General features: G+C 52.0%; 11 protein-coding genes and 1 non-coding gene across 12 annotated transcripts; 6 read left to right on the top strand and 6 right to left on the bottom strand.

Annotated features, from left to right (window-relative positions):
* Nucleotides 1–21: 21 nt before the first annotated feature.
* Nucleotides 22–2,974, bottom strand: BO80DRAFT_425247 (ATP-dependent 6-phosphofructokinase). The gene is made up of 3 exons (XM_025719474.1): nucleotides 1,886–2,974; nucleotides 1,377–1,838; nucleotides 22–1,331 (listed from the first exon to the last, which is right to left on the bottom strand). The coding sequence occupies exons 1-3, from the start codon at nucleotides 2,624–2,626 to the stop codon at nucleotides 183–185; spliced, it is 2,352 nt and encodes a 783-aa protein (XP_025575173.1). The 5' UTR covers nucleotides 2,627–2,974; the 3' UTR covers nucleotides 22–182.
* A 986-nt stretch (nucleotides 2,975–3,960) lies between these two features.
* Nucleotides 3,961–4,033, top strand: BO80DRAFT_t166. The gene has a single exon. It is a non-coding gene; the product is annotated as a tRNA-Lys (tRNA).
* Nucleotides 4,034–4,870: 837 nt separating this feature from the next.
* Nucleotides 4,871–7,313, bottom strand: BO80DRAFT_88667 (putative heat shock trehalose synthase). The gene is made up of 6 exons (XM_025724884.1): nucleotides 7,132–7,313; nucleotides 6,668–7,074; nucleotides 6,349–6,624; nucleotides 5,825–6,289; nucleotides 5,670–5,779; nucleotides 4,871–5,617 (listed from the first exon to the last, which is right to left on the bottom strand). The coding sequence occupies exons 1-6, from the start codon at nucleotides 7,186–7,188 to the stop codon at nucleotides 4,929–4,931; spliced, it is 2,004 nt and encodes a 667-aa protein (XP_025575172.1). The 5' UTR covers nucleotides 7,189–7,313; the 3' UTR covers nucleotides 4,871–4,928.
* On the bottom strand, nucleotides 7,256–7,791 carry BO80DRAFT_445159 (uncharacterized protein; the record flags this gene model as incomplete). The annotated part of the gene is made up of 2 exons (XM_025721478.1): nucleotides 7,256–7,588; nucleotides 7,648–7,791. 2 exons carry the CDS (start codon nucleotides 7,789–7,791, stop codon nucleotides 7,256–7,258), a joined length of 477 nt encoding a protein of 158 aa, XP_025575171.1.
* A 72-nt stretch (nucleotides 7,792–7,863) lies between these two features.
* Nucleotides 7,864–9,459, bottom strand: BO80DRAFT_493732 (FAD-binding oxidoreductase). Its single transcript, XM_025723834.1, has 3 exons — nucleotides 9,264–9,459; nucleotides 8,075–9,218; nucleotides 7,864–8,019 (listed from the first exon to the last, which is right to left on the bottom strand). The coding sequence occupies exons 1-3, from the start codon at nucleotides 9,399–9,401 to the stop codon at nucleotides 7,889–7,891; spliced, it is 1,413 nt and encodes a 470-aa protein (XP_025575170.1). The 5' UTR covers nucleotides 9,402–9,459; the 3' UTR covers nucleotides 7,864–7,888.
* Nucleotides 9,460–9,930: 471 nt separating this feature from the next.
* Nucleotides 9,931–11,959, top strand: BO80DRAFT_464936 (oleate hydratase). Its single transcript, XM_025722689.1, has 2 exons — nucleotides 9,931–10,616; nucleotides 10,664–11,959. The coding sequence occupies exons 1-2, from the start codon at nucleotides 10,072–10,074 to the stop codon at nucleotides 11,721–11,723; spliced, it is 1,605 nt and encodes a 534-aa protein (XP_025575169.1). The 5' UTR covers nucleotides 9,931–10,071; the 3' UTR covers nucleotides 11,724–11,959.
* Nucleotides 11,960–12,011: 52 nt separating this feature from the next.
* BO80DRAFT_475458 (3CxxC-type zinc finger protein) lies at nucleotides 12,012–12,723 on the bottom strand (the record flags this gene model as incomplete). Its single annotated transcript, XM_025723212.1, has 1 exon — nucleotides 12,012–12,723. Exon 1 carries the CDS (start codon nucleotides 12,519–12,521, stop codon nucleotides 12,012–12,014), a length of 510 nt encoding a protein of 169 aa, XP_025575168.1. The 5' UTR covers nucleotides 12,522–12,723.
* A 555-nt stretch (nucleotides 12,724–13,278) lies between these two features.
* Nucleotides 13,279–15,796, top strand: BO80DRAFT_425241 (mediator of RNA polymerase II transcription subunit 17). The gene is made up of 3 exons (XM_025719473.1): nucleotides 13,279–13,580; nucleotides 13,633–14,018; nucleotides 14,064–15,796. Exons 1-3 carry the CDS (start codon nucleotides 13,309–13,311, stop codon nucleotides 15,323–15,325), a joined length of 1,920 nt encoding a protein of 639 aa, XP_025575167.1. The 5' UTR covers nucleotides 13,279–13,308; the 3' UTR covers nucleotides 15,326–15,796.
* Nucleotides 15,797–16,077: 281 nt separating this feature from the next.
* Nucleotides 16,078–17,525, top strand: BO80DRAFT_455366 (kinase domain protein; the record flags this gene model as incomplete). The annotated part of the gene is made up of 5 exons (XM_025722107.1): nucleotides 16,078–16,325; nucleotides 16,376–16,698; nucleotides 16,754–17,004; nucleotides 17,119–17,284; nucleotides 17,407–17,525. 5 exons carry the CDS (start codon nucleotides 16,078–16,080, stop codon nucleotides 17,523–17,525), a joined length of 1,107 nt encoding a protein of 368 aa, XP_025575166.1.
* A 647-nt stretch (nucleotides 17,526–18,172) lies between these two features.
* Nucleotides 18,173–20,399, top strand: BO80DRAFT_425238 (carnitine O-acetyltransferase CAT2). Its single transcript, XM_025719472.1, has 4 exons — nucleotides 18,173–18,288; nucleotides 18,344–18,389; nucleotides 18,443–20,105; nucleotides 20,152–20,399. Exons 2-4 carry the CDS (start codon nucleotides 18,353–18,355, stop codon nucleotides 20,282–20,284), a joined length of 1,833 nt encoding a protein of 610 aa, XP_025575165.1. The 5' UTR covers nucleotides 18,173–18,288; nucleotides 18,344–18,352; the 3' UTR covers nucleotides 20,285–20,399.
* Nucleotides 20,400–20,607: 208 nt separating this feature from the next.
* On the top strand, nucleotides 20,608–23,151 carry BO80DRAFT_407212 (uncharacterized protein). Its single transcript, XM_025717798.1, has 2 exons — nucleotides 20,608–21,181; nucleotides 21,243–23,151. Exons 1-2 carry the CDS (start codon nucleotides 20,851–20,853, stop codon nucleotides 23,063–23,065), a joined length of 2,154 nt encoding a protein of 717 aa, XP_025575164.1. The 5' UTR covers nucleotides 20,608–20,850; the 3' UTR covers nucleotides 23,066–23,151.
* An 835-nt stretch (nucleotides 23,152–23,986) lies between these two features.
* On the bottom strand, nucleotides 23,987–24,911 carry BO80DRAFT_382194 (uncharacterized protein). The gene is made up of 3 exons (XM_025716882.1): nucleotides 24,721–24,911; nucleotides 24,178–24,669; nucleotides 23,987–24,130 (listed from the first exon to the last, which is right to left on the bottom strand). Exons 1-3 carry the CDS (start codon nucleotides 24,838–24,840, stop codon nucleotides 24,065–24,067), a joined length of 678 nt encoding a protein of 225 aa, XP_025575163.1. The 5' UTR covers nucleotides 24,841–24,911; the 3' UTR covers nucleotides 23,987–24,064.
* Nucleotides 24,912–25,636: the final 725 nt, after the last annotated feature.

Genomic DNA, 25,636 nt, shown 5'->3' with positions numbered 1-25,636 from the left:
TAGACTGGTATTATTGCAGCATTCGTGGTATTCCAGCGGTCATTAGAGTCTGTTCTACATTGCATGATCTACAGCAGCGTACAGCATCAAGTGCTGGCATCTACAATGTAACAAAATGCATAACTGCATCTAGCATCACCATTAATCATCTATTCATCATGCGACTGGTCAGCTCCTAGCCGCTAAGTACTCTCATAGCACGTCCAGGCAGCATTGGCCGCGCTCGCCCGTCCCGACAGAATGTTGACCGTGTCCTGCAACTCCAGCCAGAACTCCGTCTTCGGCCGACGACGTGCCCAGTCCGTCTCTGTCGCCTCCAGGCCATTGGCACCACCCATCGCCGAGAACAGCACCTGCGAGCCCTTGATGCCAATCACCGACGCCGACAGCTCGTCCGCCGCAATCTCGTCAGGCGACTTGCCCGCGTAGCTCTCCAGGTGCAGCATACACTTGGTCGCCATCCGCAGTGCCCGAATGCGGTCCATCGGCGACGGCTTGCCACCCTGCTGGAAGTGTCCCGGCACCGCCGCACGGCTCTCGAACCGACCCTTGGCCTCCTCCTTGATCATGTCCGCAATCACCTGTGTCGTGTACGTGCTGGACGCGCACTCGTTGCGCAGGATGATCTTACCCGCCCGGTTGGCACCCTTGTCGCGCGCAAAGTTGTCACGCAGGAAGTCAATGTCGCGGGCCAGCATCTTGATATCGATGCCCTCCTCCGGGATGTACACGGCCACCGCGCCGACCGACAGACCGGCCGTGGTCGCAATGTAACCCGACTTGCCACCCTGGGTCTCAATCACAAACACACGGCGACGGGATGACGAGGCCGACTGGCGGATAGCATCACAGAAGTCGATCAGCGTGTTCAGACAGGTGTCGCTACCCAGTGAGTACTCCGTGCCCGGCACGTTGTTGGAGATGGTGGCCGGCAGCACCGTCATCGGGATCTTGAAGGCCGGGTACTTCTCACGCGCCTGGCGGAGCTGACTGACGGCTGTGAACGCTTCAAATCCACCCACCACGAACAAGGCGTCAAACCCGAACTTCTTGAAGCACTTGGCAGTCGTCTCGAGGTCATCACCGGGCAGGCCACGGTTCGTGCCGATATCCGATCCACCCTCGTTGACCCAGCTGTCCGACTCCATCCAGGCGACCTCGCGCACGGAGCAGATAGGAGTGTCGTCATGGTGGCGGCACAAGCCAGGGAAACCGTTGTGAATAGCAAGGGGGGTGTGGCCGCGAGTCAGGCAGTAGGCGACAGCGGCACGGGTAGCCTGGTTCATACCACCGGCCGGGGCACCGACGTGGATGATACCGATACGCATTCTCTGCACACAATCAGCTAGGTTCTATGACTTTCACAAGCAACCCACCTTGTTCTCAGGAAGCAATAGCTTGGGGTGATCGGGAGTGGAGGTGTTGATGTAGGAATAGTGGTATTCTTTGAATTCCGAGTCGCGCAGGGCCATCGCTTGGTCGAACTCCTTGGCCTGGATGTGCTTGGTAACGGTCTGGGTGTGCTGCACTGCCTCCATCAAGGGCATGCGCAGGATCTTGTTCTCGCGGATGGTGATCACCGGGGACGGGGAATCGGGCTTCATGTCTAGCACGGCGCGGACCGCTTCCACACCCTGCAGAGTGGACAGCCAGCGATCATAGGCACAAGCCGCACCACCTCTCTGCGTGTGACCCAACACGGTCACACGGGTATCCAGGTTCAACCGCTCCGTCAGAATATCCTTGACCTTTGAGCTCGAAATCTTGTTGAGGTGCCGGTCCTGTGCTCCCTCGGCCACGATGACGATCGTCCTCCGCTTTCCGCGCTCTTTTCTGTTCTGCAAACAGTTAGCCTACATCTGTGTTAGACATGGCTCTGACGTACCTTGGTAATAATAGCACACATGTCATCCTCCCATCCGTCCTTAGGGGGCATCTCAGGAACAAACAGCCAGTCAGCACCGGTGCTGATAGCCGCCATCAAGGCGAGCCAACCGCAGTGGCGTCCCATGACCTCGATAACGAAACCACGCTGGTGAGAAAAGGCCGTGTCGAAGACGTCGTCGACGGCGTCACAGATGCGAGTCAAAGAGGAGTAGCAGCCGATGGTGGCGTCGGTGCCGGACATGTCGTTGTCAATCGAACCCACCAATCCGACGATATTCAAAATCTGGTATGGCTTGACCTGCTCCTCGGTCAACTCACCCTTCTGGACCAACTCCTTCAACAGACCGGGCCACTCGGAGCGGAAGACATCAGCACCAGTCAAACTGCCGTCACCACCACACACGACCAAGGCATCAATACCGCGGAGGATCATGTTCTTTGCGGCCTGCAGACGACCGGGACGCTCGCGGAAGGTCATGCAGCGGGCAGAACCGATGAGGGTACCACCGCGAGACAACCAGCCGCGGACATCCTCCCAGTGTAGCTGACGGATCATGTCACCGCCATTGACAAGACCTTCATAACCTTCAAAGACAGCAAAAGCCTCACAGTCGGAGTGGATGGCCATGCGGACGACGGCCCGGACGGCGCCGTTCATACCGGGAGCATCGCCACCCGAGGTCAAGACACCGATGCGGCGCCTCTTGGGAGGTTGCACGGGAGCTTGGGGGGGAGCCATCGTGCGAGGTTCAGCAATTGATCGAGAGAGCAATAGCTGAACAGACGTAAGATGGAGATGAGACGGAGAGAAGAGGAGCTGCGGAGGGAGCCAGAGATAACTTGTGTGAGGGTGGGGGAGGTGCCGGTGAGAAAAAGCGGGTGTGGGCAGCAGTACGTCACAGACTCGCCGGCCGTCACTGCCCCGCTAATATACCTCGTCGTGCTCGGCAGATGCAGTGAAGAACACTCGAACAGCCCACTCTCGTGGGGAATGGCCTAGATTCCCTCCGACTGCCGATCGGCCGTGTGACTGCAGTTGCTGCAATGGGGAGATTGGGTGGTGTGAATGTTGGGCTGCTTCCGCTGCATTTCCTCGAGAGTGACTCGTTCTGGTCGCCGACCGCCAGCGGCTGATGTCACCGCCAGCTCCTCATTGGGCTAGTGCGGGACACGTCACGTGAAAGAGTGGGTTAGGGCCCGTGCTGCACGTGATAGCCGTCCAGTCCCAAAGAGGCAGCCACGCGCCTAATCCCCCGGCGCTGATTGCTCCGCCAGCGATAGTAGTAACACCAGCGGGAGGCTTCTCCGTAGAAACACCAACCTTATCAGCAAGGTGGCATGATATTACTCCGTACACTGGAGAGGAAACCAACATAGGCGGCCTCGTCAAACAATCGCCCTTTTCAAATCATCTGTCGGGTGATGTTGATATGCTTGGGCTCACTCTTGATCCCCGGTCCACTCCTACTATATAGTACCCGGTTTGGCGGTGGAGACATGACAACATCGCTCACTCTCCATACAAGCATGCTGGCTCCGGTGCTCATTACACAACTCCAAGCAAGACACTGGACTTTCAAAGGGCACAACATTCAATAGGCTGAGTGGTCCGTCACCACATCACATCGATTGCTTGGTGTAACACGGTGATACCTTCTGTAACGACCCAGCAGTGGCGCGGTACAGAGCAGCCTGAAGCCTCGTCACTCCTCTCCCTAGCAAGAGAACCGTCAGGTCCTGGCAACCATCACGAGATCCATGAACCACCACTACTCTGACACGATACCCCTGACCAGGAGATCCAATTCAGCAAACCAACCAGCATCCCAATCAATACCATCAGCGACTGCTACAACTTATGATCCTCATTCAGATAATTCAGACTGAAGCACGCTGAGTAAGGTACACCTCTCCTTTTCAATCACAGATTACTTATCCAATTCCAGGTATCATTACTAGTGTTCTTCTGTCCTAGTTTGAGCATACTACGCCTTGCGGTGTCTTCCGCGGTGTCTTCCACGTTGGCCCACACGCTATTATATACCTCATCTAGGAAGCATTCTTCAACGAGCAGCCCGGCTAGCTCAATCGGTAGAGCGTGAGACTCTTAATCTCAAGGCTGCGGGTTCGAGCCCCGCGTTGGGCTTATCTTTTTGCTTTTTATCGAATCGTTGTGTGGAATGTGCTGCGAATTCAAAAATTTTTTGGTTCGGAGATTTGGGTGACTCCACTGGCTCCACCCTTGCCTTGTCGAGTAGAATTTCACTTTCACCAAACAATGAAAATGCAAGTGCAGGTAGGTCATTTTAAGTATTCACCATAGACTTCAATAGAATAAATAATAAGTGGAATATGCCTCCGGTTGATGGTTCTAGATGCCAATTAATATGTCATGCTTTTCCCTGGACCTCTTTTTCTTTCCGTTACGGATGCTTCGTATCCGCAGAAAATATATATATTTGAAGTCACCATCAACGTCCTCATCTAGCCCGTTCATCCAGATTAGAAATAGTAGCCTAGTACTCTCCCCATCCAACAGTAAACATGCTCTCGAGAGTTCAAATTCCTTTTGTTATCGTAGGTAAAGCAGGTGGCGTGGTACACTACCACCCCTGCCCACGCCAAACCTTGTACTACCCCCCAAGTCAGCAAATACGATCATCACGAGATGTATCCGCATCACTTGCTACCCCTGACAGGATGTCCCGGTTAGCAGATCCATGTCCGTCTTTGTTTAGGATTTGCCATCTAGGGTGTCATAGGAAGAGCACAGATTAAGCCTTTGAGATGGGAGGAGACTCCTGGTCTCCTTTTTACTTTGCTGGATTTACGGTATATTATAGGTCATTTCACTGGAATAATCCACATGCGAATATTGTAAAATTATTTGTGATTATTTTGTGGATAGCCACGCTGCTGCACTAACAGTGTTCAAACTCCTGCAAATCACCGTTTTGTAAAAGTAATTCGAACAGCAACGTCTGATTGCTTATCCCACAATAGTATGATGATAACGCTGATATCCATATACATAGCGAAAGTCAATCAAAATCATAATACTGAGTTTCCTCCCGAGCCAACTCATAGATATTTCCACCCCGAGGTTCGAATTTCTCCCCCTGAGAGAGCTTCGATGCCAGATACATCCAGCTGACTGCGTTTCCGACCGTTGTAGTCTCATCTGGAAGCTTGGCATTCTTATTAAACACCTTCCTGGATGAAGGATTGGGCTTAAGCTGATGTGGTTCATCGCCACTGAAAAGACGAACCAACTGCTCTGCTATAGCATCCGTGTCCGCTTGGTTGACCAAAATGGCATTCTCGTGTTCACGGATGAAAGGGAAGAGTTGTGCTTCTCGGATTGAAATCACCAGTGTTTCCTTCTGAATTGCTCCGAGTAGCAATTCAGGGACGCCGTGCAGGATGGAGAGTTGCACAAGGGCCATTGCGTTGGTGAGGAGGGCGTTCCACATCTGGTCCAAGGCGCCGATTGGGATGATGCAGACGGATGAGGCTAAGCTCTCGATGTTGTCGAGCTGCGACATAACGGTGTCGTAGAGCATGGAGCTTTCGGGGCTTCGGAATGGGCCGTGGTGGCAGATGAGTAGCTTAGGGAAAGCCTGTCCGGGATATTTCTTGATATATATGTCGCGGAATTTTCCATATGACTCAAGAAGACAGAGGGTGCCATCGCCGGGGCGGAACTGTGATAGATGGAGGATGTATTGCTCTTCAGACAGGTGTTACTGAGCGAACACGGTTGATGGAAAGTGGGTGCTGACCTTCAGGATATCGTATGATAGACATCTGCAGGGTTCGGCACAGGGAGCTGAACTCTCGGCCATAGAATACCATGTCCCAGTTTGTCAATGGTTTATTCTGACCGTCGAGCCTGGACCAATTAACAAGTGTCCAGTTAGCCTATGGACTAACGTACTGGTCAACAGAAAATGGCATGTAGCCAACATGATCTTCTGGCATTATGCGTGGTGCAAGTTCCTTGGGAAGAAGAGACACCACCAAATCCACATGCGTCAGCCTAGTTTTGATAAACTCCCATGCCCGAGATTGTGGGCTATGAGGATCCCCAAGCGAGTCGCCTTGAGGCTGGAGGCTGCTCTCAAAAATGACAGGCCTCTCGGGGTCTTGCTGCTTTGAAAGAAGAGCCAACGTCAACAGAGGTGCACTGTCAATGATTACCACATCGACGCCACCTTCTGCACGCGGCCGGAGAGGCCCATTCTCGCACAACCAATATCTTCGGGCATTTGAATACGCAAAGTCGAGAATCAGTAGCTCGTCGTTGATCGTGATATCTGGAAGGGTATCGCCCAGTCCTTCAAGGGTGTCCTGCATCTTTCGGATAAGAGGAATCATCCCGGGCCGTGGCTTTGGTACGAACCTGAATAGATTAATATAATTTAGCTACACTCAGCATAGTCATAGCGAAGAATAACCTACCATTTGATGTAAATCCCAAGGCTCTGGGAAAACCTTGCGAGTGCATGTCGTGTAGGAACATCAGGCTTGCCTTGGCATGTCATACTGAAGAAAGCAATCTTCACATCCCTCTGCCTTAGGTCCTGGGCATAGTTTTGAGCCAAAGACCATGTAGTAGGGTCGACGGTGTTCTCGTAATCGTCCTTATTAGCGAGGTGCACATGGTAACTTCTGTCAACGTCTACCGAGCCATCGAGGTTTATATGATTGTGCAGTACATGCCCGATGCCAAAAGACCTGCACACGTTATCAAAGCTCACATATACTCCGAGACACCTACCGTATGCACTTTCGCACCATGGAATCCGCCCGCTCGTCAAGCTCCTTCTTATGCCATCCGGAAAAGGTAGCCAACTCGCCCTGGTCGTCGTATTGTCGTTCGCGGTCTTTATGGTCTAGGACCAAGGGCACAATGTCTAATTCGCCCCAGAGTCGCGAGCAGAGGGATGGACACTTGTCCGCGAGAGACTCATGCAATGCAGCGCTGATTATCTTCTCCCCATGCTTATCCCTGTACTCCCTCAGCTCCGAGATTATCTCGCTGGTGGCGTGGTCTGGCGCATCGGGGCGAGGGGCATGCAAAGTACAGACGAGCAAGTCGACCAGGTCTGTAGAATTCCGAATGGCAATCGCAACTCTTCCGCCTGAGGCATCGCTTACAAGCTCCGTTATCCCTGCGTATATGATCTAAACCACAGCATTAGTACTAACAAAGTATACACTGGGACCAAAGCATGATCTCACATTTAATGGTCGCCCAGCCCAGGCGTCCGCGGTGAAGGAAGGACTGACCGATGCCATTTGCTTTGTGTTGGAATTAAGCACTTGCTTTATCGGAAGAAAGCACTACCTAGATAAGATACAGTGTCTACCCTGCAGGTCTTCCCGTGCTACTGATACTTGTGTTGCCCCGCCAGTTGAGGGGGTGTCGTTCCCGAACGCCGGGCCGGGGCCGGGGAAGGTTCGGGGGTCCCAGACACAAAGACACCCCCTCTTTATCTTGACGCAGATATGACATCCATTGAGAAATCGTAAATCGTCCATCGTATGACATGAAGCGTTTCAGCCAATCTCGTCCCTGTATGTCGCTTGCATCACGACGGCGATATTTCGGAGAACTCGGAGCATCGATGCTGATCCGGCCGAGCTTTGATTTGAATCGGGAGTTCAACATCTTCGTATCGGAGGGGATATCTGCAAACTGCTTTCAGTGGATTGTTAGCGAAGGATATCTCGCTTTGACATCGCGGCGACACCAACCAAGCCAGCTAGGATGCCGATGTCATCGCTGTTCGGCAAACTTGAAGTGAAGTTATCCTCAGGAACTGAGTTGGCAGGGGAGACGAGTTGTCGCTCGCTATGATCACCTGATTGGGGCTCTTTCACGGCATTACAGCGGAGCATGGTTGTTTGCAATGCTAAGTGGCTACTGGGATAATGGCTTCACAGCAACTTATGGACCAGTCTTATATTCATCTCATTTCATACAGGCACATTCATTCTACAAGGATCTCGTTTGGGGAACCAGGTCATGCCACTTACGAAACACATTCTGCGGATCATACTTCCTTTTGATCTCCTGGAGCCGGGGCAGATTATCCCCAAACAGACTTTGGGCGCTTATCTCGTGTCCTGTTATGGTTACTACTCGCTAATAACGGTAGAGAAGCAATGTAGAGAGACTTGCCAGCAAAATTCGCATGCGCCGCGACATGCTCGTCAGTACTGCCTTGTTGCGCCTCCTGAATCTTGGATACCATATGTCGCTGAAGAGCATGCATTTTCGCGTCAAGGTCGGGATCATGCCAGCATAATACCCAACCAACGTTGTAATACGGGCCTCGGTTGGCGCATGCGGTCTCCTCAACAGGCACCTGGACAACCTTGGAGTATGGCAGCATCTCAAAGACTAACACGCTATCTTCCATGCGTGGGTATGCTTTCATGGCGTGGTCAAACTGATCCCAAAGCTCTCGTACTAGGCTTGTGTTGAATGGTGGCATGATGTTCGTGCCACCGATACTTTTTCGGCCTTCTGGCACTGGATCGACATTCGCCATGGCATTCAACTCCGAGTAAGACATCATGCCAGCGCGGTTGACCAGAGACGGTTGTGATAAAATAGGTGCAAAGAATGCTGCAGCTTCGGAATGAGTTCCGTTATAAAAGAGCATGGTCAAGACCACGGTCTGGCCGGCTGGTCGCCAAGTCGTGAATCCAAAAAAGAACCCACTGTTCGGATCCTGTTGCTCATCGAACCGATTGGCAAACTCGATAATCGTTGGCAATTTGTCCACATCAAAGTACATCAGCCCCCCGAAAACGGTGGCAGGAACCTTGTGAGCGCGAAACACAAACTCAGTCGCGATGCCAAAGGCTTGCCCTGCGCCACGGATGGCCCAGAATAGATCCCGATTGCTCTCTTCCGACGCCTCGACGATGCTGCCATCGGAGATGACCATCTTAACACTCAGCAGCTGGTCTATGATAAGCCCATGCTGCCCGGTTAGCCATCCATAGCCACCTCCCAAGGTTGACCCGCCTACCCCGATGTGACTGGCGGTGGCACCCACCACAGCAAGCCCGTAGGGAACAGTTGAGTGGTTGACAGCATCCCAGGTAGCGCCACCCTGAACGCACACCGTCTTGGAGGCAGGGTCTGTCAAGACTTTGTGCATACTGGCCATGCTGATCACGACGCCCCCGTGAGACGAGGAAGACCCGGTTGTAGAATGCCCGCCCGCCTCGACCACATAGTCAATGTGGTGTTTTCGGCAGAAGCGGACAACTTCGGATACTTCCGATGTAGTCGTTACCCTGACAATAGCGCCCTGACTGGGTTAGATCTGAACCTATGAATGGAGCAATTCACACACAGCATCCTTCTCGCAAGTGTCACTCCATCGGCGAATGCTCGCCGCATAATCGTCGGACCCGAGACAAACGACCTCTGCCCTGGTTCCTTCCAGCTGTCGTCTCAACTCCAGTACACGGGCAAACGATAGAAACGGCATGACTGCAAATGATACGATACATAGATCTTGGACGATTCGCCATCCTAGTATAAAGAAAACATGGCAGGAAGCTAACCAACCCCACAACGCGACAGCGATGTGAAACACTTTTATCTACGCATCATGAAGGCCATTACCTAACAGAATAGGAGATCCCGGACCATGACATGGAAGCGTCCCCGAGCCGCCACTAGGAAGCGGGGAACCGTAGGTGTGACAGTCGGGATACAACATGAAGGGCGATCTGACTCTGATTGCAGATATCACACGATCGTAGTTCTTCATGCCGCAATTGTGACGTTCCTCGTGTGTGGCTGCTCGCGACCACGGATGGATCCGTCTAGGTCTCCGATTCTCCGGCTTAGAGTTTCTGCCCGTATATCCTCTTTGCACGGGTGCAACCACTACAAGCATTACCAGCCAATCATCTTGAAGTCCACGGGCTCGGCGATAACCATTCTGTGGCCTGTGTTTTGGTTGCTGGCAATCCCTACATCCATCTCGTGATTTACCGTTCATCATGACCGTTCTATGACATCGTGGCTCTTGGAGTTCCAATGTCACGCTGCAGGTGTCAACACCTTTCTCCTCATAAGCCTATTGCTCCCTGATTACTTGTTTGTTTCCATCTGTCTGACACAAGACCTGACTACTGGCCGGAATTACCCAGATGAACCGTCGAGGAAGCTTTACCAAGCGCGATCCAGCGGCCACCCACGCCTGGCTTATCGGCAGTGGAATTGCATCTCTTTCCGCAGCGGTGCATCTGATCCACGATGCCCATGTTCCAGCCGCTAATGTTCACATTCTTGATGTGCACTCACACGCCGGCGGTGCTATCAAAAGCTGCGGCAACGCCGAGGATGGCTACGTCCTGTATACTGGAAGCTTGCCCTACTTCCACGATCGATGTGTAGAGAACCTTTTGTCTCTGGTCCCAGATGCCGAAGACTCGCAGAAATCACTATTGCAATCCATCAAAGAATTTGACAAGGAATCTGTCCCGGAAACCGCAGCCACGACGCGTCTCATGAAGCAAGGGAAAGATGGCCCGGAACTAGCTCACACCAAAAGCATGCAAATTGGTCCTCGATACCGGTTGGAGTTGATCAAGGTGATGCTTGAGAACGAACGGACTCTCGGGGAGAAGAGCATCCAGGAAATCTTCGATGAGGCTTTCTTTAAAACTAACTTCTGGACGCTGTGGTCTACCACGTGAGTTGCATCTTCGTACGATGTTATGCTAGGCTAACGAGGTACAGCTTTGCTCTGCAGCCGTGGCACAGTGCAGTGGAGTTCCGGAGATGCCTCTGTAAGCATCTGGCTGATATCGAACGCCTGAACGATGTCAAAGCTCTGGATCGAACCAAGTATACAATCTACGAGTCTATCATTCTTCCGATTGAGTCATATCTGAGAAGATCTGGGGTCGACTTCCACTTCCATGCAAAGGTTACCAACCTCCAAATGAACGCGAAGGAGGTCCAAACCACAGTCTCGCAGATCTTCCTGGATGACGGCGGGGAACAAAAGGCCATCGAGGTACGACCGGAGGACATAGTCATCGTAACGCTTGGATCAACGAGCTCCGGTTCCCAGAGGGGCTCGAATGATGCCCCTCCAACCCCACCACAGGAGGTTAAAAATGGTGACTGGTCATTGTGGATAGAGTTGGCGGAGAAGTGTTCGGACTTTGGAAACCCATTGAATTTCCACCGGAATATCGAACAAGCAGCCGTGGAGAATTTCACAGTCACCCTCCGCAACTCCGACTTTATGCAGCGTTACGAAACGTTGACCCACGACAAGCCTGGTGCGGGTGCTCTAATTTCATTCGCTGATAGCAACTGGGGTCTCAGTCTCAGCGTTCCCCGTCAGCCCGTGTGTTCTAACCAGCCGCCCGACGTCGACGTATTCTGGGGCTATGGGCTGCATCCGGAAAAGGCTGGCAACTTCATCAGCAAGCCGATGTCTGCATGCTCGGGCAAGGAGATCATGACCGAGGTGCTTGCCCATCTGGGCTTCCCCCCAGAAGATATTCTTGCCAAATCAATCACGATTCCGGTCCTGATGCCCCTAGCCACGGCACCTCTGCTCGCTCGGGCTCATAACCACCGCCCGGAAGTCATTCCATTCCAGAGCAAGAATTTAGCTTTTGTGGGGCAGTACGTTGAAATCCAGGATGATACGACACTGAGTATGGAGTACAGCGTTCGTGGAGCCCAGCTGGCCGTGTGCTCTCTGATGAGGCTTCCGAAGCATCCACCGAAGATTGAACGACACCTTCTATTGAATGTATTCGATTTGCTTGGCGGTGCTTAGTTGCCTGTCCCATGATACAGCGTTGAGTGATTCGTTTACTTTTCACGGGCTATGCACCCCTATTGTTTTTTCTAATCTGGACATACCTTGATGTTTATCATTTCGCACATCCCTCCTACTGCTTAATTCTATGTTGCTACACACCAAAATGATAAGGCCTAGTGATTGTCGAGGGTTGACCTCCAGAGCCTAGCTCATCACAATATGTGTACTCAATCCAGACTGACCAATACCATAAACATTCTCCTGCCAATTCACAAACATAAGACTCCTTCCAACCCACCACCCCTACACCACCCACTCCTCCTCCCACTCCCTCTCCCCCTCCCGACAATGCCCCTCCTTACATCCCTCACACAGTTTCCGATTATGCGGCCCATTCGATTTCCCCCTCCCCATACTATAAACCGGCCTCTCCATCCTCACCCCACCCCACTTCTTAATCCGATACGCCACTCTCTCCGCGTAACTCTCATCCAACTCCGGCCGACTCAGCCAATCACACTCCTTACACCGCTGATGATACACTCGCGCGTTGTACTCGTTGTCTCTGTATTTTCGGATCGTGATGGCGATTTTCATGCTTGACCATCCGGTTGAGCTGCAGGAGGGGTTCGCGCAGGTGAATCGCCCCATGATGTTTGTGTCGTAGGAGCGGGTGCAGGTGTGGGAGTCGTCGAAGGGATGGAAGGTGGGGGGTGGGAGGGTGGAGGGGAGGAGGTCGAGTATGTCGGTGTGGAGGGCTGGGTACATGGACCAGCGCGGGTGGGAGCGGGGTTTGGTTTTGCGGGGGGACATGTTGGGATGGTTTGGGAGGATGTGGGCGGTTTTGAGGGCTCGGTAGGGTTTGGGGCTGCTGGGTGAGTTTTGGGAATCTCTTGATGGTGAGGTAGATATGCAGGAAGGTATGATGATGGTTTTGTAAAATCAGGCTATCGATGGATTCGAGTCATGACGATTCACTAGTGAGTCTACAGAAGCTACAGGATCGTGTATATAGAGAAGAAACTTGACTAGATCACATGCAGATGAAGGAATCGTCGTACAAGAACTAAATACTGAATTGGGAAGTAAAACGCATGCTTGTGCGATTTAGTGCCATGGCTGTTTGATTTAGCGCGTAGGGATTCCGCCTATGGGATATAGACCAGTACCATGGACTGAGCATTGAATAGTATGAGAATTGGTCCGGATTGTAAAATGGTAGTAATTGTATGCTGCAGCCAATGTAGCCAGAAGTTGGGAAGACTGTGTTGAACAGCTCTGTGGTCCTGATCTGGAAAGACGGGTATATAGCCTAGATAGGTTGGAGTCGAAGGGGTATTCCTGCCACACCTTCAGCATTATATCTTCTCATCGCATGGAATCTCATTAACTATCCAGAAAGACAATTAACTCAGAAATAGATATCCTGCATTGTGGTTGGTTATTGATAGTATGTATGGTATATATTACGCTAGTCCCAGAACGGACTTAGAGTATTAAGCTCCAAATCACGTGCTCCTATCAGTCAATCAAGTCCGTCACAGCAATCAACATCCTCTCCACACCTGCAGCTGCCACCACTTCGGCCAGGGACTGCACCATGTCCGACTCCTTCAGTCTCCCCCTGCGGCCGCTCACCGAGAAGCGCGACCATCCCGATACCCTCCCGATCGAGATCGCCCAAATCAACGCCCGGTGGGGATCCTTCCGCGACATCAACGAGGAGACCCTCCGAGCCAAAATCGAAGAGGAAAAGAACCGGGACTCATGGTCGGACGAAGATGAAACGGACAAGCCTGCCGAGGATGTGGACACAACCGAGCAACGGGAACAATTGTACAAGCGACGGGCGGAGATCTTGCAATTCGCCATGTAAGTTTGTCGAATCGAGTCCGTATGCACTGGACTAATTGAACTGCTAAAGGCAGGCGCATATGGAAGCCCTGTTCGCTTTAGATTTTGTCTCCCTCCTCCTATCCAAACATACCCCTCGTCAGGCTGAGACTTCCATGTCCAGTTTTCTGAAACAGGTTGCGCCTCTCGGTTCGCTCAACGCGGAGATTGTCAATCCGCCGCCGAAGTCGGATGCCGCTGTGCAGGATGTCAAGACGGTGTCGCGGGGCTGGAGAGTGCAGAACTTCAATGCTGCCGCGAATAAATTGCTCAATTCTGCGACGCGGTTGGAAGGAGAGGTAGCCTCGGAGACGAAATACTGGGATGAAGTACTCTCGGTCAAGGAAAAGGGTTGGAAGGTTTGCAGGTTACCACGGGAGAGACAGGCGTTGGGGGTACAATACGGGTTCCTAGAAGGTAGGCTGGGCATGATCATTGCTTGAATGCTGCTGACGTATCTAGCTACGCCTATCTTCCGCGATCGAGGTCTGGCTGCGTTACGAAGGGGCGAGAATGGGAGCTTGAGACTGGACAAGGGACTGGCACCACAAAAGACACGAACGGTTCGGGTGCGTGTGAAGCACCGCGGTCAGCTCACGGGATGTTCGAAATTACCAGAGTCGCCGCCTGATACGGTCTCGGTCGAGAGGACGATCCTTCAAGCGCGCGACACCGTCTACGAAGAAGAGCTGTTCCACGAGTTGATGCGCGAAGCACGTATCATGGGCAGCCAGGGAGTTACAACCCGCCAAAACCTGGTTCGACTTCCGATATCCCAAGAACAAGAGATCCTACTGGACTTGGTCGATGCCGATGCGCCTGCAGACGATGCCGAGACGGAGTCTACAGAACATGATGTCCTTGCTGACGGGCTCTCCCACTCAATTAGAATCCTGCTCGCATATGCGCACCGCCAGAATCTGCGGCGCAGGACACAGCCGCCGCCCGCACTCTCCAACAAGCGTCGCCACACCCCGGAGTATCAGCTCTTGCGCCCGGTCATGGCATATCTTCAACACAGTGCACATGTCCGATGGCTGGAGTCGTTCCTCAAAGATATTTATGGGGTTTTGCGAGCGGCAGGACTCCAGTGTGAGTTCCAAGCAGCGCCCTTTTCATCCGTTAGTCTTCCTCGGATGCATCCTGCTGTTCCAAAAGTAGAAGCACTGGTGCAACAGTTCTTGATGCCGTTTGAATCGACCTTCTCCGGCAACCTGGTGACCCCACAGAGCTCTTTCCGAGTGAAGATCCGTACCAATCCCGTTACCCCGCCATTTGGCTCCCTTTATGATATCTCTGTCGATCTGCCTCACCACGCGCATGTCCAGCCTCCAAGTCGGGTTGGACTGCAGAGCGACGCCGCTGCTGCTCTCACCCATGTTTTCAAGTTGGACATTGTTTCGGCCATTGCGGCTCATGGCTCCAAGTCGGCCCCGGAGGGTACCAAAAAAGAAGGCGAGACGGGACTGACTTGGGAGGCAGCATATCCACACCATGGCGAGCTGTTGGCGCTATCGGCTACTGGCCGGAGCAAGAAACTAAAAGTTACGCTGTCACGAGACGAACTGACCGCCGAGACTTATTCCATGCGTGGGATTGACGGGCATGGCCAAGCTGCTGGGACCAAGCCCCCAAGTCACTCTCAGACCTGGAAGTCCGAGCAAACGGACTCTCAGCCAAGTTTGATGGATTTTGTTGCTGAAGTGTCGCGCGAGCAATCATGAATCCGTGGTCAACCGTCCCCTGCATTTAGCGATGGTTAACATTTCAACGACATGCTTGAGTGGCAACGCGGGCTCTGGCGATATTCAATGAGTTAGATAGGCAGATTTTGTAATTGATACCCCAAGCAAGAGTGGCAGTAGCATGTGAACGTCCAAGCACCCAATGAAATCGCCTGTACCGATGTTCATGAGGACCTCGACCGCCTGACGATCGGAGGAGCGGGACGGGTGAAAGGATACCATTCACGTGGTGTGAGCTGTCCATCAACGGTGTCCAGTGACGCAACAACTAGATGGCATTCTGCACTTTAGTCACGAAGCAGTCAGTCACTTCCAAGTGGAGGAGCACTCGCTCTGGTGACCGTGTCAGTGATTCCGACCGGAGTGACCACAATACGGCCTCGGTGCGGCCCCATCTGGCCCCTCCCCGCATTCCGCACAGCAGAAGCAGTCGCCCAAGTCAGAACGAGAATGAGAAAGGATTCAAGTTATTTAATACTCTGACCTCCAGATAAGCTTTGAGTTAGCTCTATGCAACACAATCAAAACTACTCCGTAGTCCGTACATATTTCGAATTTACCCGGGTCTGTCGGGCTCCCAACGGACCGAGGCATGCGGCGAGTCTGGGGCAAGGAGGCTTACTAGCGTGTACCGCCGGGTTTAAGGTTGCCTTTACCGCTAGTAACCTGGTACAGTACAGTGTCAACAGTAAACATCACCTGTAGCAGTCCGCGCCTTTTGTTGAAGGGCTATGGCTGCTCTCCTCAGATGGGCCAGGACTTCTCTCCGTAGAGCAACGTCTTCACCCCTGCGTTTCCCATCCACGGGCTTTCAGACCATCCCGGCATCCACGATCCTCGAAGAAGAACGCTTCAACGCGTTCAAACAAGGCCACTACTACCCCGTCAACATCGGGGATATCTTCAACTCGACGTACCAAGTCATCGGCAAACTAGGATACGGAACCACCTCTACCGTATGGCTAGCCCGGGATCTCAAGTAAGCCATCCCACCCCATAACTATCAAGTATAGCATCTAATCAGACCAGACATGACAACTACGTAACACTAAAGATCTACACCCGGGATCAATCCCACACCGAGGAATTCCAGATCTACAAACACCTTACTCACAGAAAATCATCACATCCCGGATATAAGCATGTTCGAAAATCCCTCGATGCGTTTACTATTCCCCGTTCCGGGGGAGATCATGGCGTGCTAGTCCAGAAACCCATGTGGGAGAGTTTTCGACATCTGCTGTATCAAAATCCGAGTCGTCGGTTTAGTGAAGATTTACTGAAAACTGGTCTGAAGCAAGTGTTCCTTGCACTTGATTATTTGCATACTGAATGCAAGCTTGTGCATACAGGTAGGTGTGTGAGTGCAGAAGGTTAAAGCATGGTGGCTAATTTGCAATTGGATAGATATCAGTAGTGATAATATCCTCCTGGAAATCGAGGATAGTGCCATCCTAGATGCCTTTACGCGAGATGAGATGGATAATCCCTCGCCACGGAAATTAGTTGATGGGATGCCGGTATATGCTTCTCGGCGCTTCGATTTGCCTAAAACGTTTGGCCGGGCTGTGCTGAGTGATTTTGGTTCCGCAGTGCGGGGAGATGAGAGAAGGAATCATGAATGCGCAGCCGGATGTTTATCGATCGCCGGAAGTCATGTTGAAGATGGAGTGGAGTTATCCGGTTGATAGTTGGAATGTGGGTGTTCTGGTAGGTTTTGCTCTTGGTTATCTACTCCCTGTTGTCATGCGCATGCTAATCAGAATAACTAGATCTGGGATCTGTTTGAGGGAAAGCATATGTTCTATGGGAATGACCCCGATGGAAAAGGATATTCCACCCGCGCGCATCTCGCGGAGGTTATTGGGATGCTGGGGCCACCTCCGTTGGATTTGTTGCGACGGGGGAAACGGAGTAGCGAGTTCTTTACTGAAGATGGTAAGTTGTCATTCATTGCGTTGTTTTACACCCGAATTGATGGATTGAATAGGGCAATGGAAGCAAGATATTGAAATACGCCACGATCAAACGCTGGAAACGTCAGAGGAGTGGCCTTGAAGGGAGGAATAAGGAGATGTTCTTGGCTTTTATCAGAGGGATGCTGCAGTGGCGACCTGAAGATAGAAAGACAGCGAAGGAGCTGCTCCAGGATCCATGGTTAAACCATGAGGCAGAATAGGACTCTGGTTATTGTAAGGCGAGAGGAGGTAAAGCACGGGGTGATTTCACCCCATGGATTTATTTGCAGAAGGGTGCCATGCATGGCCTTTCGAATCTCTCGTCTATCGAGCGGTGGGGTTAGATGCAACCATAATTTGTGGCCTTCCCAAAAATCGGTCGGAGGACCGTTAAGAAATGTGTGAAGCAGAGTAAATGCACACATTGCATCCGACGTCATTAGGCATTGTTCCATATGTATATCTTAGGTAGACTCCCGTGCAGCCGTCCCGACCCCATGGGGTCCCTTCAACGTGTCGAGCAGCCTAGGGGTATCTGATTCAACTTTCGGTCCCAACTGAGTTCCTCGGCATCCGGCGATCTTCCACTCATCAGGCCCATCTGTATCGGTACAGATTCGTACACACCCCCCGCGCCCGTGGGCGGGCCAAACGGGGGGCTCCACCGGGCGTGTGACAATACGGAACGCGCCAGCAGTCGGCTGAGGGCAGCGGCCAGCTTCCCTCCAGCCGAGGCATCTCGCTCTCCCTTCTTCCTTGTCTCGTCTCTTATCTCATGTGGTCTTCCGGTCTTCCTTTTTAGCCTGCTATCCACTGCTGCCTCTTCCTCCTACATAACCCCTCCAGCTATTCATCCCCCTACTCTTCTTTCTCCTCTAACCGTCACAACCGCGAGGCATGTTCACAGCTTCGAGCAGAAGCCGTCTCACCACCCTCCCCCGGCCCCGTCTTCCCCCCAACTCGCTCCTCGCCAGATCTGCCGTGGTGAGTCCGGTCCATACTCAGACAATCTGAATGACAACTAACCGGCGTCTTGTAGACACCGATAATGGCACCCCGGCGCAAAGCATCGTCGGTCCCCGAGGGTAAGCGTCACATGTGATCTCCCCTCGAGCCCGACTGACAAGTTACTGTCCAGGATACAAGGAAGACCTCTCCAAGGGCAAAATGCTCCGCTTCGAAGATTCCCTTCCCCGTTTGCCGGTCCCTTCGCTAGAAGAAACCGGTCGTCGCTACCTCAAATCCGTCCACGCCGTGGTCTCCGAGGCCGAATATGAGCGCACAAAGAAGGCTGTCGAGGCGTTTGTCCGCCCGGGAGGTGAGGGCGAGCCCCTGCAGGAAAGGCTGCTCGCCCGCGCAGCCGATCCCAAGACCAAGAACTGGATTCTAGAGTGGTGGAACCACGCTGCGTACCTGGGTTACCGCGACCCCGTCATTCCTTATGTTTCCTACTTCTACTCCTACCGGGACGATCGCGCCCGTCGGAACCCCGCCCAGCGGGCCGCCTCCGTCACCACCGCCGCCCTGGAGTTCAAGCGCCAGGTCGACGATGGCTCCCTGGAGCCCGAATACATGCGCAGCCAGCCCATTGCCATGTCTTCGTACGAATACATGTTCAACTGCTGTCGTATCCCCGGCGACAGCGTCGACTACCCCCAGAAATATCCGGCCCAGGACAACGAGCACATCGTGGTCGTGCGCAAGAACCAATTCTTCAAGGTCCCTTTGACCGTCAACGGCAAGCGCCTGAATAATTCGGAGTTGCAGCGTCAGTTTGAGCGCATCTACAAGGTCGCTCAGCCGGCCCCGGCGGTCGGCGTGTTGACCGTCGCTAACCGAGACCTGTGGGCCGATGCTCGGAAGAAGCTGCTGGCAGCGCACCCCGCCAATGAGCAGTCGCTGCGGGACATCGAGTCCAGTGGATTCGTGGTCTGTCTCGACAACGCCGCCCCCGTCACCCTGGAGGAGCGCGCACACCAATACTGGCACGGTGATGGCACCAACCGCTGGTTCGACAAGCCTCTGCAGTTTATCATCAACGACAATGGTACCGCCGGGTTCATGGGTGAGCACAGCATGATGGATGGTAGCCCCACCCACCGCCTCAACGACCACCTCAACAACCTCATCTTCAACCACAAGATCGACCTGTCCGAGCAGCCGGTGCGGTCCGATCTGCCCGACCCTCGCCCCATCACATTCCACCTGGACGGCGCCGTGCTGGAGTCGATCGACGCGGCCACCAAGGAGCACCGCCAACAGATCTCGGCGCATGAGCTCAAGGTCCAGGCGTACCAGGGCTACGGTAAGGGTCTCATCAAGAAGTTCAAGTGCAGCCCGGATGCGTACGTGCAGATGATCATCCAGCTGGCCTACTTTAAGATGTACGGCAAGAACCGCCCGACCTACGAGTCCGCGTCGACGCGCAAGTTCCAGGAGGGACGCACGGAGACGATCCGGACGGTGTCGGACGACAGCGTCGCCTTCTGCAAGGCTATCAGCGACCCGACCGTTCCCCGCGAGGAGGCCGTCCGTCTGTTGCGCACGGCGCTGGCCGCCCACACCAAGTACACGACGGAAGCCAGCGACGGTCGGGGTGTTGACCGCCACCTCTTCGGTCTGAAGAAGCTGCTCCGCGAGGGCGAGAAGCTGCCCGCTCTGTACGAAGACCCGGCGTTTGCGTACAGCAGCTCATGGTACCTGTCGACCAGCCAGCTGAGCTCGGAATTCTTCAACGGCTACGGATGGAGTCAGGTGATTGACGATGGATTCGGCATTGCCTACATGATCAACGAGAACAGGTAAGACCCTCGACTGGAGGATTGATCTTTGCTAATTGCAATTTAGTTTGAACTTCAACATTGTCTGCAAGCGCCTCGGGGCCGAGCGGATGAGCTACTACCTGAACGAGGCGGCATCGGATATGCGGGATATGCTGATGCCCGACTTGGCTGCTCAGACTGAGAAGGCCAAGATGTAAGATAGGATAGATCGGATGCTGTGTGCGCATGTTGTGTCATGCTGAGATTATACCTGATGTAAATCGTCCTTATAGACCGGAATCAACAATAAACATCACATACTTTTACAGCGCATATCTATATTTTTACCAGTCAAACCACAATAGAGGAACATCAATGCCCAGTACATCTTTATCAGTAATCGTCAAGAAATCCATCTTCCAAGTTAGCTCATCACTACCGAAGACAAGTGTCGAATAACAAGTGTTGAGACATGCTATATTCTTCCTTCTACACTCAGGGCTCAAAGTCATCGGCCTATCTGGTCTTACTAAGACACCAGACCCCGCTAAAAATTCGAACGCTAAAATGTCCACCCTTGAGCACATATAATTCACCCATCCTTATCACCTAAACCTATCTACCAGCCTATCGATAACACTCTAACCCCATCCGTCCTAGTCCAGGGGACACCAGCGCCCAGACCGATCTGATCCAGCCCGGTGTCACCACCCCGGCAACCATCCTGCTGATCAGGGTCTTTCATTCATCCATCCATCCATCAATCAATCGATTGATATTTAAGATGGCGTCCCGTCTAATCCAAAGAAACATCCTCCGCGCTGGTCGTGGTCTACACGCAGCTACCCCATTCCCCCGACATGGATCTCCCGCCTTGACGCGTACGGGCACGCGTACGCGCACCGCTACCGTGCACCGAATCTCATCTAACCGGATGTATCATCCTTCACCATGTTACTACAACACCGATTCCACAACCCAACCCGGTTCTGCCGATGGGAATGCCAATGCCTCTCAAGGGAGAGTCGGCCCGTACGCATCCAACGTCGATGCCGTAGCGCTCGAAGGAAAAGGTCTCACGAGGGTGCATTGGATGAATCAGGACTTGTCTGTTGGTATTTTACCTTCTATCTATTATTATGGGTCTGATTGTGTCATGGGGACTAACAATAACAGTGGACCGTCTCATCCCACCCCAAACCATCATCCAATTCGTAGAATGCCTAATGCACGGGGTGCTACCTAATGGCAAGGAAACCCAGTTTGAGATTTTGCAGCAGGAAGAGATGGGCTTGCTCTATGTTCCCGTTGATCAGTGGGCACCGTCATCCTCCTCCTCCTCCTCCTCCTCCTCCTCCTCCTCCACTTCATCTGGGGAATCCGAATCCACTCTGCACCGCATCATGCTAGCTGTTGGCAGCCATGAAGATCCGCGACGACTCTGCTCGGTAGGAAAGAACATCCACTCCGTCAAGACTCGACTGTGGGAAGGCATGGTGCCTATGTCTGCTGCGCGATGGAAGGAGAAGGGGTTACATGAGGGAGAGCATTTCGAAACGGCGTGCGAGTATCTCACGTCCGTGGTGACGGTGTTTGAGTATTTGAATCATCCCCAGGTGCGGGCCAATCTTCGGGACGGGTTTAATATCATTTCCGGGCATTTGGGGGTGTTTCAGGATGGATTGAATGTGAAGCGTCGAGAACGGGGGCAGACGGTGTTGGATTTGAGAGGGCTGTGGGAGGAGTTTATGAGGGCCAAGTATGAGGTTATGACGAGTCGGGCGCATGGGTGGGTGTTGGACCGGGTGAAGGAGTTGCAGGAGCAGTTGGTGGCGGATATTTGTGCCTTGCCGGTGTTGAGTGAGGGGGAGTCGAGCCCCGAGTTGGCGAAATTGTCGGATAAGTGGTTCAAGGTGACGGAGGTTACGGCGCTGGCGGATCTGACCATTTGGTTGCCGATGGATGGGTATGTGGGCTATCGGCCGGAGGAGAAGGTGGTTGCGGGTTTGAGGAATCCGAATCTGGAGGTCTTGCGCAAGACGTATGCGGAGAAGCATAAAACCATGGCGTGGCCGCGGATGGTGCAGCTGATACAGGAGGACCCGTCGGGGCAGCCGGGTGAGAGCAATGGTCAGAGTCCAGTGGATCGGGCCAAACGCATCGCCATCAGTGCCGTCGTGCAGGACGAGCTGCGTCAGGAGATCCGTGGAGCAGCCCCGCCTGTTGGACCGGAGCCGTGGATCCAGCGGATCTTGCATTTCAACGAGCTATCGCAGTCCGTGGAGGAGGAGGCTCGGCTGGGCGAGGGACTAGCGATCTACCGTCTCTCCTACCAGGTATCGGACGCCGAATGGGACTCCTTCAAAAGCAAATTCGAAGCCCACCTCTCTGCCTGGGGCGCCGGGGTAGCCAAATCCGAGGAAGTCAAGCCCCTGCTCAAAATCCACTGGTTCGACGGAAAAGAGCTCGGATTCAGCGACCACGACATCGATGCCGCCAAGAAACACTACCAACAGATCCGAGCCTCCGACACATACGCCCAGAAACTCCAACACGACGTCTTCCTCGTCGCCGACGGCTGGAGCATCGGATCCTACAACGAATCCGGCTTCCACAACCCAACCAAAACCATGCTGCCCGGCGACTTCCAGGGCCACATCCTCGCCGTGGACGCCTACTTCGACCCCGCCACCCCCAACGAGCACGTCGAAGAATCCCCAGACTTTGACGGCCAGATGCGCATCCTCGGCAACTTGGTCTGGAGTGAGCTGTACGCTATGCTGGCGCTGCGGTGTGCGAGGTTAGAGGATCTGTGGCCGTTGGCAATGCATCATCCGCAGAAGGTGTACACGGGTCCGACGGTCCCGGCGCAGCGCGCTGAGTGGGCCGAGCAGAATGCTATCAAGGCGGCTGTCATGAAGCCGTTTTTGGAACAGTTGAAGGAGAAACATCCTGAGATGGCGCCTGCGGTGGAGAAGTTGATGATGCCGCATCAGTGATTATACTAGTGGACATTGTATTATAACTACATTCTGTTTTGTCTTTGATACTTTCTTCCTATGGGTTTAAAAAGCTTGTAGATCGGTAGTAGTGTTATTTAAGAACCTTCCATCTTGTAAACTGTATTGTTTATTCACAAGTTTTATGATCATATCAATTCTCTGGACAAAGCAGTACAATCCCTGACAAATTTGGTTGAAGACACAAACCATATAATAATCACCAGTGGAAAGCTAGATCCAATAGACAGACACTATCTCTCAACTCCCTTGACTTAATAAACTAAGCAGCGCGCTAGACATCCACGCAGTTTTGTCAAATCCCAAGCAGAAGTAAGATGAGGATGTTTGAAGAACCTATTTCTGACCAAGCCTGTCTGAAGAATTGATATCAGAGTCATCTGCATGATCTCGTATAACGGTATAACCCTTACTTCAAGTTGTGATCGGGAGATGGTAAACTCACCTGCGAGTGATTCTTCACATTACTTTATTCCGAATAGGAAAAAAAAGGAATAAGTTAACAAAGTAAAAATGTTATCCAGTATAACCTACGCATTCTGCCCCGGGGGATCTGGTTTTGAATCTATATAATATGATATTTTATTAGATAGGTTCTTGCAGTGTCCATCCATGACTGTATTGGTAATTCAGTTCTTTTTTTTTTATTTTTTTTTTTTTTTTTTTTTTTTTTTTGCTGGGGACAAACAGTATTGCCGTTGTCGTGGTTAAACCTTCCTTCCTGGAGACTGATATGGGACAAATGTAGAGATCAAAGGACCCATACGCTAGTCTGAGAACCTCACCAAACCCTCCTGGAGCCCCGGAGAATGTGAATCGCACGGACGATAGAATATAAAGTTCCATGCGTTGTATACGTGCGGGATGAGAGGATCCGAAAATAGAATTACGTGCTATAGAGTGATATACTACTTACTGGCAATAGCGGAAGTTTGCTTTATAATAGTGGCAGAATTGAGCCGGTGCGTGTTTTGTTGCCTACACGTACCATTCGAAATAATACGATATTGTGCGATTGAGCCTGCCTTCTTCATAATCTTGTGCCTGTTTGACAGTCAGCAAAAGCTGTAGCCAAAATACTTGAGACTTACTAAGGCGTTAACAAAGTAGTCTACCATTTCAACCTCTTTTTTGATCCATTTTTCTTGTCTTGGCGAAAGATCACCCTCAGAAAAAGTTTGGGCAGAATCAAAGTCTATCCAGACTACCCTCTCGTACGCTGAGGATACCATCATATTACGGGGCTTGGGATCACCGTGGAGAACTTTTGCCTTGTGAAAATCACCGAGAATCTCGCGAAATTTAGCCACGCGCTCTTTCGAGAAGTTGGATAGACCTATTTGCTGCAGGTCTGGGATATACTCGATAAGTATAGCATTGGGCGGTAGTCTGTCGTCAAGGAACATATCAAGATTCGGCCAAGCAGCTGGTTGGATCTTTCTAATTGTTCCGTAAAAATCTGGGATAACGCCCCTCTTGCAGAAGCCCTTCAATTTTAATCGATGGTATGCGGTAGACTCAGAAACAAAGAGATTGACTTCGCGGTCACGGGGATCCAACTCAGAAGGCTCTCTATCATGATACTTCATTTATCAGGAATAAGCCAGTAAGTTAAAGATAATATTCATACTTACCACTTTCATCACACATATTCTTTCCCGGAACTGGACTTTGAAAACCACTGAGTACTTGCTCTGCTTCAACGTTTCGAGGAATTCCACCTCAAATGGTTTCACATCAATCTCAGTAGACATGAGGCCTATGTGAGTTCGTAAAGTAAGCGAAAGATGAGGGTCGAATGTAAGTTGTGCTGGTTGAATTTGTAACTTGGGTAGTTGAAGGATAGAAGAATGTTCGTCCGCCCCTGTTACAAGTTTTAATGTTATGTTCGGTGCCTGAGGCACAACTAACCCCTTACATCTCGAGGCTTTGCCTACGACACTTCTTTTTGGTGCTTCATACTAGCTCATCCTAGCAGGAACCTTTCAGCCAGTCCCTCTAAATATTGCGCCCCGTGACTAAAATAACACATGTATAGTAAGCGCCCATGCGAATATGGGAAACGATGGGAGCATCGGAAAGTGGGGTTTGGTGAGTGGAAAGGTTGAAAAGGTTGGAAACACGGAATCCGAGCCAATGCATTGGAGATTTTGCCATACTAAATCGATAATCCCTGTCGAGATGGACTGCTCAGAAGAAAAAATCAGATTCTTCGATTATTGCGGTCCAAGGCTGAAACAATATTTTTTTTAGCTTTCCTAAGCACCCATGAAATCATTATTGGGCCAAGTATCCATTGGAAAACATCTGAGGTAGTTCCTAAGCGCCTATCAAACAGAAATCTTGCATCAGGCAACTGCAAGTTTATTCTCATAGCCCGCATATCGCACCTTCAACAGAATACAAGATGTCCTGTTTGGTATATAAAGCAAGGAATGCCACCTACGATCTAAGAACATTGATCTCGGATGTAAGAAACAACTTACTATCATTCTGTTCTTTACATATTCATCACGATCAGAAGGCAACATCCTTATTTGTATACCATGG

The sequence above is a fragment of the Aspergillus ibericus genome (genome assembly GCF_003184845.1).
Source record: "Aspergillus ibericus CBS 121593 unplaced genomic scaffold BO80scaffold_20, whole genome shotgun sequence".
NCBI classification, from domain to species: domain Eukaryota; kingdom Fungi; phylum Ascomycota; class Eurotiomycetes; order Eurotiales; family Aspergillaceae; genus Aspergillus; species Aspergillus ibericus.
Note: the sequence above shows the minus strand (reverse complement) of the source record. Positions and strands in the feature narration are given on the sequence as shown.

What these genes read in the sequence shown, in the direction of transcription:
- BO80DRAFT_425241 (XM_025719473.1), top strand. Translation starts at nt 13,309, where the DNA reads ATGTCCGACTCCTTCAGTCTCCCCCTGCGGCCGCTCACCGAGAAGCGC. An exon ending in GAGATCTTGCAATTCGCCAT is followed by an intron (nt 13,581 to 13,632) that starts GTAAGTTTGTCG and finishes GAACTGCTAAAG; the next exon opens with GCAGGCGCATATGGAAGCCC. An exon ending in ACAATACGGGTTCCTAGAAG is followed by an intron (nt 14,019 to 14,063) that starts GTAGGCTGGGCA and finishes TGACGTATCTAG; the next exon opens with CTACGCCTATCTTCCGCGAT.
- BO80DRAFT_425247 (XM_025719474.1), bottom strand. Translation starts at nt 2,626, where the DNA reads ATGGCTCCCCCCCAAGCTCCCGTGCAACCTCCCAAGAGGCGCCGCATC. An exon ending in TGTGTGCTATTATTACCAAG is followed by an intron (nt 1,839 to 1,885) that starts GTACGTCAGAGC and finishes AACTGTTTGCAG; the next exon opens with AACAGAAAAGAGCGCGGAAA. An exon ending in TATTGCTTCCTGAGAACAAG is followed by an intron (nt 1,332 to 1,376) that starts GTGGGTTGCTTG and finishes GATTGTGTGCAG; the next exon opens with AGAATGCGTATCGGTATCAT.
- BO80DRAFT_382194 (XM_025716882.1), bottom strand. Translation starts at nt 24,840, where the DNA reads ATGTCTACTGAGATTGATGTGAAACCATTTGAGGTGGAATTCCTCGAA. An exon ending in GAATATGTGTGATGAAAGTG is followed by an intron (nt 24,670 to 24,720) that starts GTAAGTATGAAT and finishes TGATAAATGAAG; the next exon opens with TATCATGATAGAGAGCCTTC. An exon ending in ACTACTTTGTTAACGCCTTA is followed by an intron (nt 24,131 to 24,177) that starts GTAAGTCTCAAG and finishes ACTGTCAAACAG; the next exon opens with GCACAAGATTATGAAGAAGG.
- BO80DRAFT_464936 (XM_025722689.1), top strand. Translation starts at nt 10,072, where the DNA reads ATGAACCGTCGAGGAAGCTTTACCAAGCGCGATCCAGCGGCCACCCAC. An exon ending in TGGACGCTGTGGTCTACCAC is followed by an intron (nt 10,617 to 10,663) that starts GTGAGTTGCATC and finishes AACGAGGTACAG; the next exon opens with CTTTGCTCTGCAGCCGTGGC.
- BO80DRAFT_493732 (XM_025723834.1), bottom strand. Translation starts at nt 9,401, where the DNA reads ATGCCGTTTCTATCGTTTGCCCGTGTACTGGAGTTGAGACGACAGCTG. An exon ending in ACACTTGCGAGAAGGATGCT is followed by an intron (nt 9,219 to 9,263) that starts GTGTGTGAATTG and finishes TAACCCAGTCAG; the next exon opens with GGCGCTATTGTCAGGGTAAC. An exon ending in GGCGCATGCGAATTTTGCTG is followed by an intron (nt 8,020 to 8,074) that starts GCAAGTCTCTCT and finishes TAACCATAACAG; the next exon opens with GACACGAGATAAGCGCCCAA.
- BO80DRAFT_425238 (XM_025719472.1), top strand. Translation starts at nt 18,353, where the DNA reads ATGGCACCCCGGCGCAAAGCATCGTCGGTCCCCGAGG. An exon ending in AGCATCGTCGGTCCCCGAGG is followed by an intron (nt 18,390 to 18,442) that starts GTAAGCGTCACA and finishes GTTACTGTCCAG; the next exon opens with GATACAAGGAAGACCTCTCC. An exon ending in TACATGATCAACGAGAACAG is followed by an intron (nt 20,106 to 20,151) that starts GTAAGACCCTCG and finishes ATTGCAATTTAG; the next exon opens with TTTGAACTTCAACATTGTCT.
- BO80DRAFT_88667 (XM_025724884.1), bottom strand. Translation starts at nt 7,188, where the DNA reads ATGGCATCGGTCAGTCCTTCCTTCACCGCGGACGCCTGGGCTGGGCGA. An exon ending in GGGCTGGGCGACCATTAAAT is followed by an intron (nt 7,075 to 7,131) that starts GTGAGATCATGC and finishes GCTGTGGTTTAG; the next exon opens with ATCATATACGCAGGGATAAC. An exon ending in ATGCCATTTTCTGTTGACCA is followed by an intron (nt 5,780 to 5,824) that starts GTACGTTAGTCC and finishes TAATTGGTCCAG; the next exon opens with GCTCGACGGTCAGAATAAAC.
- BO80DRAFT_407212 (XM_025717798.1), top strand. Translation starts at nt 20,851, where the DNA reads ATGGCGTCCCGTCTAATCCAAAGAAACATCCTCCGCGCTGGTCGTGGT. An exon ending in GAATCAGGACTTGTCTGTTG is followed by an intron (nt 21,182 to 21,242) that starts GTATTTTACCTT and finishes TAACAATAACAG; the next exon opens with TGGACCGTCTCATCCCACCC.